General features: G+C 41.0%; 4 protein-coding genes across 4 annotated transcripts; 2 read left to right on the top strand and 2 right to left on the bottom strand.

The window, feature by feature from the left end:
• Positions 1–1,569: 1,569 nt before the first annotated feature.
• On the bottom strand, positions 1,570–4,423 carry mrps31 (mitochondrial ribosomal protein S31). Its single transcript, XM_030100932.1, has 7 exons — positions 4,255–4,423; positions 3,378–3,836; positions 3,092–3,244; positions 2,845–2,988; positions 2,619–2,695; positions 1,942–2,082; positions 1,570–1,855 (listed from the first exon to the last, which is right to left on the bottom strand). Exons 1-7 carry the CDS (start codon positions 4,365–4,367, stop codon positions 1,620–1,622), a joined length of 1,323 nt encoding a protein of 440 aa, XP_029956792.1. The 5' UTR covers positions 4,368–4,423; the 3' UTR covers positions 1,570–1,619.
• Positions 4,424–4,813: 390 nt separating this feature from the next.
• taf6 (TAF6 RNA polymerase II, TATA box binding protein (TBP)-associated factor) lies at positions 4,814–10,073 on the top strand. Its single transcript, XM_030101589.1, has 15 exons — positions 4,814–5,013; positions 6,439–6,596; positions 6,732–6,818; positions 6,933–7,086; positions 7,189–7,245; positions 7,351–7,470; positions 7,561–7,682; positions 7,827–7,904; positions 8,003–8,104; positions 8,194–8,376; positions 8,648–8,722; positions 8,801–8,926; positions 9,024–9,197; positions 9,306–9,497; positions 9,585–10,073. The coding sequence occupies exons 2-15, from the start codon at positions 6,441–6,443 to the stop codon at positions 9,873–9,875; spliced, it is 1,917 nt and encodes a 638-aa protein (XP_029957449.1). The 5' UTR covers positions 4,814–5,013; positions 6,439–6,440; the 3' UTR covers positions 9,876–10,073.
• A 1,389-nt stretch (positions 10,074–11,462) lies between these two features.
• Positions 11,463–14,361, top strand: sat2b (spermidine/spermine N1-acetyltransferase family member 2b). The gene is made up of 6 exons (XM_030101033.1): positions 11,463–11,595; positions 11,686–11,737; positions 12,857–12,940; positions 13,159–13,260; positions 13,381–13,421; positions 13,538–14,361. Exons 1-6 carry the CDS (start codon positions 11,533–11,535, stop codon positions 13,715–13,717), a joined length of 522 nt encoding a protein of 173 aa, XP_029956893.1. The 5' UTR covers positions 11,463–11,532; the 3' UTR covers positions 13,718–14,361.
• Positions 14,362–16,586: 2,225 nt separating this feature from the next.
• Positions 16,587–18,850, bottom strand: cldn15b (claudin 15b). Its single transcript, XM_030101157.1, has 5 exons — positions 18,634–18,850; positions 17,502–17,666; positions 17,001–17,082; positions 16,774–16,884; positions 16,587–16,686 (listed from the first exon to the last, which is right to left on the bottom strand). Exons 1-5 carry the CDS (start codon positions 18,848–18,850, stop codon positions 16,587–16,589), a joined length of 675 nt encoding a protein of 224 aa, XP_029957017.1.
• Positions 18,851–19,075: the final 225 nt, after the last annotated feature.

The following is a 19,075-nucleotide window of genomic DNA, read 5'->3' as shown; positions in this document are numbered from 1 at the left end:
CTGTTTATTTTGTACATGAATCCACTGCCTGTTATTGAAATATTGCAAATCCTGAACTTTTTTTTTTTTTTTGCAACCACATCTCAGTGCTGCCCTCTACTGGGTCCCTGCATCACTCCCCCACATCTCACTCATTCCCGGCATATACATATCAAAGAATGAAGTGTGGCCAACATCTTATCATGCCAATCAACTGTGTTTAAGGAAAAGTGAACAAAATGTGGAAATGAGGCACTTTCAAACGTCAACCTGCCATTTTCCACTTTCTCAGACAATGCGCGTTGGAGGGTGTTTTTAGGCCAGAAGGAATCCGTGTGGCACATTGTTAAGAGGTTGTTTAACTTTTAAAGCACTTCCCCTGCAGAGGGCACGAGGTTCAATGTCTCATTATGTTTTTACTGTAGACCTGATGTGAGCTCCTCCATGCTCAACACTGGACGGCCTGTGAAAACATCATTAATCACCACCGCAGGCGTTTGTGTGCCTTCTTTGACACTTTGATACAAAAATATTTTTTATTGTTGAAATTCCAGAAGAATTGGTCCGAATTTATAGCCGCCAGGTGTTGTTTTCAGAGGAAAGTTTTTTTTTTTTTTTTTTAGGCTGAGTTATAATTTAGCTTACATTTGATTGGATTGCATAAGATCCAAAATAAATCATTGCCAAATCACTTCACTCTATTAAAAGTCACCCAGTCTTTTTGGTTTTCGTAGTTTGAACAGCAGGAAAAGTTTTGTGCTGGATCTGAGGCAGAACGTGAAATACTGTACAATCAATTATATAAAATATGAGTTGGGATATTTTCAGTTTCCCAAATGTCTGGGCTGTACCACTGACTTAACCAAACTGCTTTAAGTTTAAACTCATTCAACTTCACTGACTGACTTGCTCTCTGATGCTTTTCTTTTCTTTCTTGCTTACTATTGCAGTAATCACTACATTTTGCACTATAAGGTATTAAAACTGGCTTCATGTTGTCCTTGTAATCATTGGCAAATAGACATTTTCATCATGTGTACTCAGCACCACAACAAAGAAAACCTTTTGAAGTTCAAATTTAAAGGTCATTATGGCAATAATTTATTGGTCTGGACCACACAAGATTAAATTGGGCTACATGTGGGCACTGAACTAAAATATCTCACACCTGGTGTAGACCAACTTTTGACAGCAGGGTTAAAGGTCAATGCAAAGTTCTGCAGACAGTGAAAAAAAAAATAACAATACAGAGTGATGATCAGTCATCTGCACATAATCCTGAAAAAAAAACTGCTCTAAATTGTTTTACTTATGAGAGCATATTGGCCATTTGTTTCAGTGCTATTGTTGTAGGTGACAGTTCATAGAAATAGAATATTTTGGGGAAAAAAATAACTCACATAAACATTGTAAAAAATGAAATACCAGTTGCACTTTATTATTTTGAAGTTGTGTGCATGTTAACATTTTGTTGCTGGAATCTAGATTTGATTCAAAGTCCTGTTCAACAGTCTCCAGAAGTCAAAGCTTGAACTGTGAGCCTGTGTGGAGAAAGACGAACACAACTGCTGAGAAAATGTTCCTGTTTCCATGAATCCACATCCAGCAAATTCAGAAAGCTCCAATACACCATCTTTAGTTTAATTTAGGTAAACGTCAGCTTCCTTGAGGACTTCCTCTTTCTGATTGAAGTAGTCTCTGAACCAAGAAATGTGCTCCTTCTTCTGCTGCACGGTGAGGTAAGGGTTTTTGGACAGACCGGCCACCACCAGCTCCATGAAGTGACGCACCGGCCCCTGTCGGGGGAAGCCCTCCTCCAGGTGCTTCTCTAAGAATATGTGCTCGTGGAACGGGACGCTGGCTTCTTCCTCGAGACCTGACAAGAAGCAAGAGCGCCTTCAATGTGTCAATCTGTCAAACCCTGTTTGTTTGTTAGAATCAGATCCGGGCCGAGTCACTCACCAGCTTCATTATCGATTGGGTACAGCCACATTTTGCCCTCTTTAGTCCACTGGATCATTTCCTCAATCCCATTGCGAGGCAGCTGGTTGGTTGATAGGGACAACTGGTGTGCAAAGTCTACGTCCCACAGAGTTGGCTCAGCTGAAAGCATGACACCACCTTTAATCAGCAAATGTTAAAACTGACTTAAAATTGTTTAACACAGCAAACATCTCACAAATGTCTCATGAAAAGTTTTTGATTGATGGTAAATGTTTATATCCAGAATGAGGGAAGGCAACATCCATGATATCCACCAAACAAGACCATTTATCAGGTAACAACTCAAAGCTTGGTTGACATTTAAAAAGAAATCGTTGCAATCCTCCAGAGTTACCAAGCAAATGCTACTTGGCCTCAAAAATATGATGTCTAAAATAAAATTTAAATGTAAAGTAACAACTGAGTTTATGAAAAGATAAGCAGAAAAGAAATATTTAACTGAAAGATAAAAACTACAGATACAGATGGATGAGTTTGGGGTTTTTCTATGTTACAGCAGCAGAATACAACCAAACTATAAATGTACTACATCTGCTTAATCAAATAGCAAGAAAAAAAAGACAGAAACTTCCCAAACACAACAAATGACTCTCCAACAGCATGATCAAATATTGTTAATCAAAAAATATTATTACCATCTGTTGATTCAACAGCATCTTCATCGGTTGGAGGAGAAAAGATGCCAAGTCTTTTTCCAGAGAACAAACTCCTCCTGGACAAAAAAAAAAAAAAAAAAACATAAAAAAAAAAAAACAATTTGTGAATCTTTGTTAAAAAAAAACCATAAACATAAACATTTAGTGAATCTCTGTTAAAAAAAAAGAGGGGGAGGAGACTTCAAGGTGCGATCAGTGTTTTTACCGTCTCTGAACACTGGCCAGCTCAGAAGTGATTCCTCTGGTCGGCATGTATCCTCGACCGTCGTCATCAAACAGGATCTGCCCAGCTGGTGAGGTGTTCTGTCGGTTGGGGCTCCTTCCAACTTTCATGTCAGCAATAATCTCTCTGAGAAAATAGTGTGAGATTTATCAGTATACATTTTTTTCCATTTGCTTTGATTGCAATGCTAATGCAAAAAATAAGCTTATTAATGTGAACTGATACACACCCAAGATCGTTCACGTCCCCTTTCTTCTGAGCGTCGGCCATGGCCTTACGCTTCAGCAGCTGTTTGAGCAGCTCTGACTCGGCCTTTTTCTGGTTCGGGAGGGTTGAAGCGGCTGCAGACGCTGCTGAGACTAGACTTGGATCCAAGCTCTCACTGTCAGTGAATGACATAAGGTTGGAAAACACTTTAAGGATGCAAAACAAAATCTTGTAAACAAAGTATCATAGCGGCCGTGTGGTCACTCATCATTACTGCAAAACAAGTGTTTTTCCTCCAGCTCTCTAACCTGTTCAATGAAGCCTCCCCCGTCGCCTGCTGAAACATACTGATGGTGCTCTCCATAGCTGGCTTGGACTTTTGCTGTGCGGATGCCACTGGAGTTTGAGTTATCCTCAGGGATTTCAGCTTCCTCTTGCTGGTGACTTCCACCTTCATGGCTCCAAGAAGGTCCAGGAGATTCTCCTTGCCGCTCTTCACTGCCTCAGTCTTGACTTGTGTTTGTTTCATCACAATTTCTTCTTTTTTATCCTCCACCTGCTGTGCTGTGGCACTCTCATCCACTGCCTTTAACACCATCGGCTCCTCCTGTTGTTCTGTCATCTTTGGTTGGTCTGTATTAACTGAGTCACCCTTTTTCTCTGAATCTGTCGTTTCATTGTGAATAGAGGGGGCGTCACTGTCTTTCTTATCACATAAATGGACAGCGCTAGTCCTGAGAGTCTTTACCCCGCCTCTATTTGCAAACCTGGAAGGGGAAAACAGAAACACTCATCTTCTTGACATTTCTGGATTGAGGAAGTTACATTGAGAGAAATGTTACTGTTAGTCATTTGGTTTACTCTATGCTAATGTGAAATTTTAGCACTGTGTGGGGTTATATCTTATTTGCTTTTGTCCAGGTTTATTCGCTTTGAACATTTACTGGCCATGAACACTCTAAAACTGATGGATGTCTTCCGTAAAATCAATCTGACGGTCCCGCCCACCAAAACAGATTATGTAGGGAGAACTGTGAATCTCTCAGTTATCATGGAAACAAGTGAAATCTATCTATTTTTAAAGTAACACCTCAACGCGTTCTTCAACAAATGCTCCTTATAAACTGCTGCAGTGTCCGTGTTGAAGCACTTCTGCTGATGATGACCGTGAGAGAGTGAACTCACCTGAAAACTGGAGCTGTCGCTTTGTCACATTTAGCTGCAAACACACACGACTCATAAACACTGACCGAGGGACTCCCAGCCGCAGATACAGCTCGGAATAAAACCCTAAACATGATTATTTCTTGCAGTGTCCTTCCACGCTCCAGAAGTCCGTCTCCGTTGCAACGGCATAAGGTCACCCCAGGAAACTCGGAGAAAATCAAAGGTTCCGGGCCACACTGTGCTTGATATTTTTCCTTAGAGACCGACATATTTAAAAAAACACACACACAAACTCTTTTTTTATTATTATGGAATTTAATCTGAAATTTTGCAATTCTTCACTAAACATTTTGAATGAGCATTCTCTGTGCCCTTCACCCTAAAGCCCATACATATCGAATTTATAAATAAATAAATAAATAGATAAATAGATAGATAGATAGCTAAATAGATGAATAAATAAATAAATAAATAAATAAATAAATAAATAAATAAATAAATAAATAAATAAATAAAAAGCTTAGTCGGTCGTGCTTTCAGGAAGTCTCGCGCGATCTCGACCAGAACGTGACTCAAAATGGCGACGGAACACAAGCGCTAATTCAGTGGCGGATCTTCCAGCTGCAGTCGGTGAATTAGTTTGTCATTTACACCGTAAGATGGAGATTTGTAGCGACGATACAACCCAGCCATACTCTTAAGGTTGCAAGCACTGAGTGGTTTTATCCGTTTAAGTTCGTGCAGAGACTCCTGAAGGATAAGTGCAACTTCACACAGGTAAAAGCGTTAACGGAAGCTAAGTTGTTAGCATAGCAAGCTAACATACATCCATTTTTTGTGCAGGATAAGTTCATTTAAGCACGCATTAAGTTCACTGAAAGCTGACTAGTAATACTGTGTGTTTGATGTGCGATGAGCGTTCAGCGATCGGGTGAATATACTTTTACAGTGTGTTTTGTGCTGCTTGTAGCCAGTTCGGTGTTGTTCCGTCTAAGTGGTTAACCCGCTCTCTGGGAAGCGGGTTTGTTTACACGCTCCAAGTATTTAGGAAAACAGACAAACGCCAGTGTTCACACGGGGTTTTACATCTTCCCAAATTGCAGAGCAATTTATTAAATAAGTGTTTTTGTGATTTTTGAAACTGTCGTGAGAGAATTTTTTCCGCTGAATGTATTAAATGTTAAAATGTACATCTCGTCATTTCAGTTGCTGGATAGTATTTGACATTATCCAGATATCGTGAGCTTTATACTTTTACATACTGGTAATATTTGGTTTATTTACAAATATGTTCCCTAAGGCGAATATTCAAATTGACGCTGAAACCTATTTGCCCAAGTATGTGGTCTCGATGAGAAACATTTTGTTCTTTTCAGACCTTCCTGTTTTTTAAAGTTGTCCGCGCAGGATTCTGTAAACATTAGACTACTCAATGTCTTGTACGTAATTATCTGTAGTGGAACAAATCAGCTGTCACCAGTCGGAAGTGTTTTTCTTTAATGCATTGAGTTTGACCTTTTTATTATTTCATAAAGATCAATAATCCAAATGTATTGCTTGTTGCTTTGTTAATACAAGGGGGACTGTCACCAGAATTGTGTCAGTCAGTGTTTTGCCTCTGCTCTTTTTGAGATTCAAACATCCACCCCTTTCTCTATACCCAGAGTCTAGACTCTGCTCTCACAGACCACAGGTTGCAGCGAGCACCTTGTGAATGAGCAAGAGAGTCAGGTTTATTGTCAAAACCTTTGAAGCCGAGATTGAGCTGACACTCAAGAAATTAACAGTTCATCTGTCCAGCCATGTCCTCAGGGAGGCTGCGAATTGTATTAGGAAGGCGCAGCTGTCACATCCAGGAAAGCGGGCCTCTCATTGTGACTCACTGAAAAAGTGGTCTGAATGCAACCAAACTCAAATCCTGGAACACATTCAGACGACTTCCCAACATTCAAATCATCTTTAAAATGCCATTTTTCTAGAATCATGTCCAATATTAATATTTATACACACAATGTGAGTAAATCAATTTGGTTACCATTACAGTGAGATGTTTGAAATTATCTGTAAAAGAAAAAAGTAATTCAGAAGTATTTTAGTCTGTGATTTTTTTTTTTTTTGCTAAATTTTCACGCATTTTGTTACTGTGAGCTGGATTCATGTATGTACATGCATTGTTGTAATCCCTTGTGTTTGTCGTGGCAGCCATGGCAGAGGAACGTCGGCAGAAGCAGTGCTCAGTCGTCCTTCCAACAGAGTCGATGAAGGCCATGGCAGAGTCTGTGGGAGTGGGGCAGCTACAGGAGGAGAGCTGCGTAGCCCTCAGTGAAGAGGTCAGCTATCGAATAAAAGAGATTGCACAGGTAATGCACGCTTCATTGATGTAGCTATTAACTACTGCCTAGTCAGTTACATGGACATTACATTGCAACTGACATAGATACAAGTTCAGTGTTCACTCAATCTGTGGTTTCTTTTCATTTTTTCCCTCTAAATAGGATGCCTTGAAATTTATGCATCATGGAAAGAGACGAAAATTAACCACGAACGACATAGATAATGCTCTCAAGCTGAAAAACGTGGAGGTAAGAGACGACTTTCCCATCAGGTGTGGTGGAGATAATAATTATATCTTAAAAAAAGGAAAAAAAACAAGAAATCTAACTTAATTCTGCTTTCATGTTTTTCCCCCCCTTTAGCCTCTTTATGGCTTCCAGTCCCAAGAGTTTATCCCCTTTCGCTTTGCGAGTGGCGGTGGAAGAGAGCTTCATTTCTACGAGGAAAAGGAAGTCGATCTCAGCGACATAATAAACACACCGCTGCCCAGAGTTCCACTAGATGTGTCTCTTAAAGGTGAGCAGTCAGTCGGGCGTACATGCAGTTTGACTCCATCGTGCTGTATTGCCTTGTGTTGACAGGTTGGTGAACCAATAATACTTGTTCATTATTCCACAGCTCACTGGTTAAGTATTGAAGGAGTGCAGCCTTCTATTCCTGAAAATCCTCCTCCAGGTTAGCCCAATCTTTCTTTTATTATGTGACAATTAAAAAAAAAAAAAAAAAAAGTTGTTTGGAATTTTAAGATATGGGATTCATATTTGTCTTAACAACTTCCAGTACCAAAAGAGCAACAAAAAGCTGAATCTACAGAGCCCCTCAAAGTGGTTAAACCTGGTCAGGAGGAGGAAGGTACACCTCAAGGAAAGACTCAGGGCACAACGCCCCCTGATAACAAAGGTCAGTGCAACATGTGTTTTTACTTCTTTCCCTGATTCTGTTTTGATATTGGTGCCCCTTGAAAATGTGCTCATCTGGGTTTGTTTTTAGGAAAAGAAAAGGGCCTGATAAGGTTGAAACCTCGCAGCACTCACGAGCTGTCTGTCGAACAGCAGCTCTACTATAAAGAGATCACAGAAGCTTGTGTCGGCTCCTGCGAAGCCAAGAGAGCGGTAAGTCCAATCGGTCTTTTATTAGCATGTATTGAATAATTACACAATTATTATGTTTTCTATGAGAACAGTTATAGTGCTGGAAAATAATTTTTTCACTGATGTTTGGGATAAATTATGTTCGTTTTGCTGTTTGCTTTGCAGGAAGCCTTGCAGAGTATCGCTACAGATCCTGGACTGTATCAAATGCTGCCAAGATTCAGCACATTTATTTCCGAAGGGGTGAGCATGTTTTGATTTTTGCCTCTTGTTGAACAATTCTAACCTGCATAAAAAACTGCATATTTGCGGAAAGTGCTGACTTCATGCCCTCCTTAAAGGTTCGTGTAAATGTGGTGCAAAACAACTTAGCTCTGCTGATTTATCTGATGCGGATGGTAAAAGCTCTAATGGACAACCCAACTTTGTACTTGGAGAAATACGTAAGTATGGAAATTTGGCAATGTAGTCAAAAATACTCAAAGAATATATTATGTATTTATATATTCTCTCCTTTTTTGTGTGTCTGTAGCTGCATGAGCTCATCCCAGCAGTGGTCACCTGCATAGTGAGTAAGCAGCTGTGTTTACGACCAGATGTTGACAACCACTGGGCTTTACGAGACTTTGCTGCTCGCCTGATGGCCCAAAGTTGTAAAACTTTCAGCACGACAACCAACAACATCCAGTCCCGGATCACCAAGACCTTCACCAAGGTGAGTTTATGCACTGCTAGATGTGTTGAGTCAACAACTCTTTGTCTTTTTAACTATAAACTAACAGACAAAAACAATCAAATGAACCTGATAAACCATAAACACCCTGTTTTGCTTAATACAGTCAGAATCGTAATACCCCTGATGCTCATTGGGTTAATTTACCTACACCAAATAAATACTGTACCACACAGCTCAGTAAATTTAGATTTATATGCTGGTAAATCAGGACAGTAACTGGTTCACACACTAAATCATAATGTGTTTTCAGAGTTGGTTGGACGATAAAACTCAGTGGACGACACGTTACGGCTGCATCGCTGGACTTGCAGAACTGGGACCAGATGTATGTGAAACTTTGCTTCTTTTTCTTCCTGGTATTTTTTTCACACTGGTGCCAACATTCTGCTTTTGTTCTCCACAGGTAATTAAGACATTGATCCTTCCCCGGCTTGCTGTAGAGGGTGCTCGCATCAAAGCGGTGATGGAAGGACCTGTTGTCTCCAACATCGATAAGATAGGAGCTGACCACGTTCAAAGCCTCCTGCTGGTAATAAATCCTGCTGCAGCAGCATCTTGGATTTAAATGTAAATGAAAAGAATAGTTTGAGGTGCCATAACTCTTTCTTTTTTGGCCTTCTTTAAAGAAACACTGTGCCAGTGTCATTGCTAAGATCCGACCTCAGGGGGACAACGTGGAGCAGTATCGGGCAGACTATGGCTACCTCGGACCGATGCTGTGCTCTCATGTAATGAAGGCCCGGACTCAAGCGGCATTGCAGGCTCAACAAGTCAACAGGACCACGTTAACAATCACACAGGTACTGAAGACTGGAGGCTGGAAGTGCACTAGGGGACGACTAAATCAATTGGTATCATATGAACTGATCAAGTGCCGTTAATGAACGCGTGATGCCGTCTTCCCGCAGCCTCGTCCCACCCTGTCAGTCTCTCAAAGCGGGCTGAGCGGGTCGACAGGTCCTCGCACTCCCAGCATCATCAAGGTACCAAGCTCCCTCACCCTGATGTCCCCTCGGCCCGGAACTCCATCGCAGCCATCTCCTCCAGCAACAAAGTACATCGTCATGGCAACCAGCGCCGGAGCTGCCTCCACCCAGCAGGTTCTTTGGGTTTTTTTCAGTTTCAAATCCAGCTAGATGTTGTCAGCAGGATTTACATGTTTGTTACTTTTTTCATTTTTCCATCAGGTGATCACCATCAGCTCTTCGCAGTCGGCCTCGCCAGTCACCAGTACAGTTCCCAGCGCGACTTCCACCCTGCAGCCTCTGGTCAAGCTGGACTCTGGCAGTGGCCCCGGACTGACTAGTTCCAGACCTCTGCAGAAGTACATAGTCGTATCTTTGCCTTCATCTGCCTCATCCTCTTTGGAGCCCAAGAGCTCGGTGCTGCCCACCTCAATCTCCTCCACCTCACTGGACACGGGGATGAAGCTAGACCGGTCCGAGTCTCCGGGAGCGAGCACGCAGTCGCCACACTGAGACCACTTGTGTGTTGTAGTGGAGATTCTTGCCATGTTGGAGCAGCTGAACACACCAGGACGGTTGTTTGGGCTGAACTTGAAAGGGTTAACTCTGGGGCGACATGAAGGGGAGGAAGAGAACTCTTGACTGATGAAGAGTAAAATATGACCAGACATTGTAAATATATCAGTGCCCAACAGAAAAAAAAACACCCAATCAATCTGTGATATCTTTACTGTTTCAGCTTATATTCTAATTGATTTCATGTTCTTTTTTTACCCTACAATAAATCCGATTTTGTATGAAATCCTTTCGGTTGTGTTTGATATCATGAGTATGAGATATATGCCGAGTGGTTTATATCAGTTTCCAATCATTCATCTGTTTAGCAAAACCTGAGCTGTTACCCAACCTGCATTGCTTTGGAGGTCTTGAAATTATTTTTTAAAAATTACTTCACTAAGAAATGTTCATATTTGTAATTATCTGTGAACACATCTGAAGAGTAGATTGATAAGAGCAGCAGTTTGACGCTGAAAAACCTTTTGGTGTTGATGTTACTTTGACACGCAGCCTTCCCAAAACCTTGTAGCAGGTAGTGCTCTGCAGCAGAGGTCACTTCTGATGGAAATGTTCTCCTGACGTTTTAGTGGCACAACAGCGATGGCCTCAAACTCCCCAGATGTCTTTTAACTTGGATCTCAGTGGGACCTATTGAGTAACATGATCAACTGTTCTCCAACATTAAGGATCTTGCTCATATTGCTGTTTGCTGCCACAGAGCATGTTCACGTGTTTTTGACTTCAGGCCAAGACTATTCAGAGCCGTTTAGTGACACAAGGTAGCTGTCATGTTTGATTAGTGACTTCAAGGTCCACTCTATTGTATCGCTTTTCATGTTTTCTCATGGCTGAGTCTGAGTCCGGCTGATGAAAGTGTGTGGTGTCGGGTTTCACTGCTTCTTTGTCCCATCCCATCAACCAAGAGATTTAACAAATACTGAGTCAAACACCTTTGTCTGTCTTGGCTTGACTTTTTAAATGTGACTTTCTGCACAGATACTTGACAAGGCTCATTTTAAACAAATTTTGTGAATGAATCCACATGAGCTATTTCTATTGTTGAGATGGAGTCCCGCTGTCCACTCAGAGTGAAGGGGGAGCTGAAAAGTCATGAACCTTTCTCATGTCACCGTTTGTTACTCTCCAGCACTCAGATGCTGTTGGCGCAAAGTATTATTAAGGCCTTATGTATCAGATGGGATAAAGAGGTTGAGTTGAGAGAGAAACAGACACAAAAAGAAAAATCCCATGCCTCCGCATGGAGAACATGCAAACTCCAGGGACTTTTTATCACTTTGATTTGGCTCAGATATGGGGAAAAATATTAAATAAAGGCAATTACTCCATTGCTAAAGTGTAAAATCTTTAAATTAGTGGCACATCATTGGTGTAAAGAGGTTCAGTTAACGGAATCGTGCATCTTTATGAGTAAAATCCGATTTTAATATGAATCTTTAGTCTTATTTTAAAACCGGAAGCACTGCGGGAATCGCTTCCGGTTTGTAAATTCGCCGACTTTTGTGTTGCTTCAGTTTAACACGTGCAAGATCGACTAAAAACTAAAGTTAAAGTCAGAACAAGCTGAGGTTCAGTCGTCGGTCCCGCTGCAGAGATGGATTTCAGGGTTCGCGCTTCCACCAAAGAGGACTGCAGGGACATATCGAGGATGATCATGGTGAGGAAGCCGCTATCCACGAGCTTCGTGCACGCGCGGCTCGTTTGACAGCTTACTCCCAAAAACATAATTTGCACGTTTTAATTTCAGGAATTGGCGGTTTATGAAAACATGCCCGACCAGGTGAAGATCTCCCACGAAGGTAACGCTGTTTGTCCCTATGATAACAGAAATACCGCGGACCTCCATTAAAGTACACCGTTTTTTTGTGTCATGTATGCAGATAAATTACAACCTTTGTGTTTACTTGAAGCGGGAAAATCACAAACGCACTGAGCAACTCAATAAATCATTAACCTGAAGGTCCAGCAGGAGGACATTCTGCAGGACGCATTCATGCCTTCCTCCAAAAAAGCCAATGCATAATGTAGAAAACAGTTAAAAGTACATTCATGCATGCAAAATCAACCAAAACAAGCAAGTTGTTGAATGATTATTTTCAGCAGGGGTGCATCACTGCGCCAAAACAGAGAGAGATGGACAAAAACACCTGCATGCTGCACATTCACACTTGTGTGCAGAACAGTGGCTCTGCAGCTTCTGGACATATTTATTTCTCAGCTTTTGCTTCTCCTGTCATAATTCATCAATATTGACATAACAGATAATCTGTTCTCGACCCTGTTTACAGTGTGTATGAGTCTGTTGAAAGTATAATGATCTTTGAGATTAGATTATGTACAGTCGTGCAAGACTTTGCTGCTGAACTTGGGTGATTCTAAACAGACTTTCTCATAATCAGTAACAGCAATGAGACAATCTGATCAGTTAGCACAGCGGGCTGCAGGTTAGGTTGCACTGAATACAGCTATCTTTCATTCAACTGTATCAAATATACATATTACATAATATTAAATGCTACTTTTGCACATGGTGCTTTTTCTGTGGCATTATGTGACGCTGCTTTGACGGATGCTGCATTGTGAGCATCCAGCTTGTTCATGAATAAACATTTTCAAGCTCAAGTTGAAACCTGCAGACTGAAGATGGAGCTTCTTCGTGTGAGGAGGTAGGGAATGTATTTACTGCTTCATGTAGGAACGCACAGGGGATGTAACGCGTTACTGCCTGAAGGTTGTCTTCGGATAACTCAATTAAAGTGAAGTTTCTAGTGTTAAGCCCGAGCACTGAGGGTCGCGTGTGAAACTTGTGCCAAACACGCAGATCGCAACACTTTCTGATGTCATTCTTGAATTTGGTGTTTTTCTGTTAAAAGATGGATTGTGTGCATTTGTGTAAACGCCTCTGGGTTTCACCGCAGAGCTGGAGCGAGATGGCTTCTGCCAGAATCCTTTCTTCGAATGCCTCGTTGCAGAAGTGCCCGAGGAGCACAAATCTAAAGACGGTGAGACTTTGACTGTGTTCTTTCATCCTCTTTTCTGTCGCCGTGTTTTTTGCATTTCATGTGGATGGAAAGGTGTTTTAACCTCACTCTTTGTATTCCATCTTAACAGTCTTGTACGTATTACTAGCAGATCATGCAGCAATGTAAAGCATTTCAGATGTTACTGCAGATCATGTCAGCTCTCTGATGTCTCCCTGCTTTTCCTTCTGTTCATATAGGACATACAGTTGTAGGATACGCCTTGTATTTCTACACCTACAGTACGTGGAGGGGCCGGTGCATTTATCTGGAGGACCTGTACGTGATGCAAGAATTCCGAGGTGGGATGTGTGTTAGAAGACTTAAACGAAATAGTTTTAATATGGTTAATTTTATTGCACTCAGAAAAAAAACTTATGATTTACATTTGTTTTCATATTTTTTATGACTGTCTTGTGTAGGAAAAGGAATCGGCAAGAGTTTGCTCTCCAAAGTTGCTGCGGTAAGGATGACTTTTTTACCTGGATGTTGTGTATTAATCTGTAATCTGAATCTTCTTTTCTACTGTAACACCGTGAAAGCTCAGGATTAATGTCGTCATTGTGGTTCTCTCGTCAGGTGGGGAAGGAGAAGCAGTGCGCGCGTCTGAATCTGTCGGTGTTGGACTGGAATACTCCATCTCGAGACTTCTATGCCGCTAAAGGGGCTCAGGACCTGACTGACAGCGAGGGCTGGCACTTCATCCGCTTTGATGGAAAAAATCTGGACAGTTTAGCAAATGAAGCTCCCAAAGACTAGGAGGTGGCCAAGAAAGGAAGAGCACTTTATCCTGTTCAGTAATTTCGCATTTATCATTCTTTTAAAAGATCTCACTACAAACCTTGTTTCTCTTTCCCACAGTTCAACTCTAACTCTGATTTTACAGTTATATATAGAACAATTGATGTAAACTTCTTTCCTTCAAACCTTGTTTCTACATGTTAGTTTTTCAGATTGCAGGCACTATTAAAGTTTTGTGTATTGAATTATTTGTCAAACTATTTGAAGTCTTCACCCATAACATCCAGCAGGTGGCGGTTTAGCCTCTGCTACAGAAGGCGCACTAGTAGCACATAGAAGCTGGTCAGCTGAATCTTTTGGAAATACTGCATGTTTGATGAGTTTCATGTAAGATGAAAACTGCACATGAAAACATTCAACTCCATATTCATGTGTGGAAACTTTGCACCAAACTTTGAAAACTAGGGAGATGGCAGTAATGAGCTCAATCGGGACTTTGTAGACTTCTCTTGCATTTTCCGAAGTTCATTTCTCTGAATTCGTGCGATGTTAAAAATGTAGTCTTTGCACATGCCTCTAAGTTTTTATGCTTGATATTTATTTTCAAATGAGATTGAATCAGTAGCACATTCAGGCATTTTTTTTTAAAGCTACAAGTTTTACTGGGACACAGCTTGGCCTGAAGTGAACTTCGATGCTTTGTGAACTCTTTAATAAGGCGTAAACTTTGATGGAAGTTTTAGATGCCACATGGAATTCAGAAACTGCTGCCACAGAAGAGACAACACCCAGTGTGTTTGGGCTTTATCACTACATTCACTGGAAGAATGTCTTGGAAATCATATTGTGAGTGATCTGACATTTGTAGACTGTTCTCTCAATAAGGTGCTATTCTTGTGCCCACAATAAATGTATCAGACGGTTCAGGCCTGGTGGAACTCATGGTGTGTTCATGGATTTGATTGATTCACAGGGACTCGGCCTGTTTGATCGTTTCAGACTTGGTAACAGAATAAACAGTAATTATGTATTGAAACAGGTAAACTTGAGATGGATTACATGTTTTTGGAATAAATTAATCATTAGAACACTCATTAAACATTAAAGCACTGTTACGCTTCCATGCCAGTGCCCACAGTTCACCAGTCTAGTGTTGCTGTGGAGGCAGGGCGCACCATGGATCGGCCCCCAGTAGGAAAATCAAACAAACGCACAGAACCCTCTGAAGATGGTCTAATAATCCAATCGGTATCTGACCTTGTTTTTGTTTTGATTTTATCTTTAGTACACTCACTGTGAGCAGATTGCACTGACCTCATCACAGATTGTGCGGAAATAATGATCTCTGAGATTAGATATTGCACAGGAGTGCAAGGCTTTGCTGCAGGATTTGTCTAATTAGATTTAATCAGTGGCAGTAATTACATTCTAGTTTACATTTTTTCAGCTTGGAGCTGAATATTGGCCATCACTGTAAATTTTAAAGGATTTTAAGTGTTGAATGAAATGTTAGAATAGTCGGTTTCTGTTGTTTTTGTTTGCTAGTAGCTGGCGTCATTTTGAGATTCATCGTTATTTTGTCATGAAAACACGTCTCCACACTTTTTAATAGTCTTGCTTTTATATGAAAATGCATTGGTGATGGTTTATTAAGCAATATCATTGAGACAAAAATGTTTTGTCTGCTAGTTTTCATTTATTTCAATCAATGGTACAAACATAGAATGACTTGTGTCAGTAAAAACTCTTCGGCATGAATCTTACTTTTTTTCTTATGAACACAGTGCACAGCTGTACCCACATCGTATCCATAACTTCAGTGAAGCTCATTGACCCGTTGGGAGATGCTCTGAGACAACACACACACACACACGCAAATCGGTCTGACTCGTGTGTTTCATCTCACCTTTCCATGTATTCAGCCATGAATAGTCAAATACGAGGCTGCTGTTCAAACAAGTCCTGGAACTAAACACTCCTTTATTTGAGCATGAAAACAGGTATTTCAACCAGAAATGGTCTTACTGCTCTGAAGGTGTTTTAATCAATCAGTCATTATTCACTATTGTCACAAAACTGTTTTTATTCAGGTATAAAACATTCAAAAAGTCATTACAATACATCTTATAAGACACACCCATGTCATAAACAAGTACATATCAACTTCAAAATTAGCACAAAGGTAAGTTATAATCCTGTTCATCCTGTTTTTTCAGCATATAAATAAAACCACAGTCGGTCAAACATCTGGTGTTTCTAGTTATATGAGACACCTTTAATATCATTACAGCAAACATTACTTGAAAGTTAACTTGACAAACAGATATTTTTTTTATTCAAACACCGTGTACTCTCAGATATATCGTCAAGAACACACCTCAGCAGATCGCATCGCTCTTCTAATTGACAACACCACCTTGCTCAGGAAATGGTGCAACTTTGAAATTTCTGAACTGAAAAACGTGTCCGATTTGAAGATACATACACAGGAACAAATAAACATGAAGCGATTTATTACAGACATCATACACTCAAGTGGAAATAGTTACATTGAGTTAAAAAGTAATGATCAAAATGGTTCCATAGAAATGATCATGTGTGAGTAAAACATGAAGATCTTTGTATTTGTTCTATGAAAACCAAACCACCATGTGTCAATCAGCACTGTTTGAGAAAATGAAAACTTTACTCTGGAGCTCTCTATGTATGATGCTCAACTACAGGAGCAGTCTCTACACAATGACACATTCACGTATGCCATATGTTATTGAAAACATGAAATCAACTCAGAATCAGTGTTTTGTAGTAGATAGTATTGTAGTGCAATTAGAAAATGTAAATGTATGCCTTCACTTTCTCTTAAAACAGGTGGATGCTGCTTCTCCTCTCAGACGTAAGCATTTCTTCCATAGTTGCTCGGCGCCGTCTGAGACGTGGCCACCGTGGAGAGCACGTAACCTCTGGTTCCGGGCTGGTATGGATACGGCCTAAACACACAGAAGAGGCTTTTATTTAATGCAGATCATACACACGATACACAATACGGTGCGAGGCTTTCGGCTTCAGATACTCACACTTTCTCACTCTCGGTTTTCAACCTGCAGGCGCACATCAGGCACGAACCTCCACAAATGGCCAGCGTGGCTGAAGCCCAGCCGATGTACAGGCCCTCTCCGATCTCATACCTGCCACACAGAAACACTTCAATGGACGTCGTTATGTAAAATGTCTTGTCTTAAAATTCTGGCGGTCCCAGAAGTCAAACGCCCTGAAATGACCGATGTCGGTTGTAATGACTCACTTTGTCCCGACGTACAACTGGTTAAAGAACTCCTGGGTGATGTTGGCGGCGTACCAAGATATGGCGATCATGGTGCAGAGCCCTTCAAAACACAAAGCACGGTTTACTTTTCACAGTTTAAACATTGGTTTGAATTTGCAGACAATACAAACAATGCATGCAAGTAAATTAACCCATGTTTAAAAAGTAATTCCTCACTGTATAACTGTCATTTTTCATGAGTTTATGAATATTCGTCACAAATAGCTGCTTCATTAGGCGTTTATGCAGCTCAGCTAAATCACCTTTTGAACTGGTTCTCTACCTTCTGGTATCTGGTCATTCGTACTCACAGGTTGACAGACCAGATGTGTTTATGTTCCCAGGTGTTTTCTGGGTGGAAGTGTTGTGCCAAATTACTTGTGGAAAACTTTTATCAGGGACTGGTGTTGGCTCTGAAGGACACAGCTCTCTTTTCAGGTCAGTGATAAATGCGCGCCTGATAAAGTCGGGTGTGTTTACCTTGAAACAAGAAGAACGCTCCTCCGATGGCAGCGATCCGCCCCTTCAGCACGTAGTTTTCCCCGCCTATTTTGGAGCACTGCATTCCCGCCAGAGTGGCCACCAGTCCGAACGTCCCGAACACAATGGCAGCAATCATCAGAGCTCGGGAGGCCTGAATGTAGCCTGTGTGCGAACAATCAATCAAATGTTCAATCACAACAATGACGCACCGTGTAAAACCCAAAGAAAGAATGCTAACAGGCTTTTTACTAAAGGAACACTGCTGTATTGGAGCATCGAGTAAAGTTTATCTTGTTTTTATTTGACATGCAGCCAAAATGATAAACCTGTCAAACATATCACATGTAACAACAGATAAAATACAGCTATCCATAAGAGGAAGTATTTGTGTTTGGCTTCATGGTTGTCTGATATCTCAGTATTTATGTACTGATTACAGATTATGAGAAGTATTTTAGTTTTTTTTTTTTTTTTCAGCATTAGGATTAAGAAGAAAAGTATTTTTGAGCATCAGCCTAATAATCTGCATGTGAAAAATGTTTTACACATAATTGCCATTAAGTATGTTCATTTATATGTTGTCCACTTTACTAATACATGTCCTGTTTTGTTTAAGATAAGAGACTTTAGTGTCATTGTGCAGGTGTACAATGAAATTTGTCTGGAAAAACCCGACAATTTGCAGCAGTGCTGATAGACCGGAATCCATCATAACTACGTTTAGGAAAATATAATTTAAAAAGTTGAGGATCAACATTAACATTGCATAGACTTACAAACACAAATCAGTGTTTTCAGTTGTAGTTGTGGTTACTTTCAGCATTAGGTTTATTGTGGTCGTGCTTGTTCATGCTCTGTCGTCTCATCGTATCTCACTGCATCTCTTCGCTGCTGATTATAACCGAACAATAGACGCTGCTGATCGTAAAAGTGCCGCTAATCGACGTGTAGATAAAGTAAACGTGACAGAAAGCACTAATAATTATGGACAGTTGCGTTCGTTTCAGGGTCGGATCGGTTCACTGAACATAATGTTCACAGATGAAGTTCTCGATTTTCCTCTGCGTCACTCAAGCTGTTCCTCAACACAACAGCTGTACAGTTTCCTCAAGAGTCAAGCGTCACATACCATTCAGCGCGAGCAGAGATGGAAAATCCCGACAGTTGTGAACTCCGGTAGAGTCCGTGGCGCAGGACATCCACAGGTTCTCATAGATGGTTGATGTGGTGATCACATTACCGTCCACCGTGGAGACTCTCCAGTATCGATTTGGCAGGGCGACCCCAACCATGAGCCACGCCAGAAAGCCCAGGAAGAAAGCAAACGCTTCTACGGCTGGATTCATTATTCCCTCGCTTCTTCAATCCGACCAGCACGGTGTTATCCAGGGAGAGGGACACTAAATACGAACGTTTACTCTGCCGAGTTTCTCCCTTCAGCAACAGGAGGATTGGTTGGCCACACAGCCCCAACCGCGCCACACCGATTCCCAGCAAGCCCTGTGCTAATGTGCCACAGAAAATCACTAATCAATGATTAATTCCTGACAGCCCTCTTATGATTTCCCCCA

The sequence above is a fragment of the Salarias fasciatus genome, chromosome 10 (assembly GCF_902148845.1).
Source record: "Salarias fasciatus chromosome 10, fSalaFa1.1, whole genome shotgun sequence".
Taxonomy (NCBI): domain Eukaryota; kingdom Metazoa; phylum Chordata; class Actinopteri; order Blenniiformes; family Blenniidae; genus Salarias; species Salarias fasciatus.
Note: the sequence above shows the minus strand (reverse complement) of the source record. Positions and strands in the feature narration are given on the sequence as shown.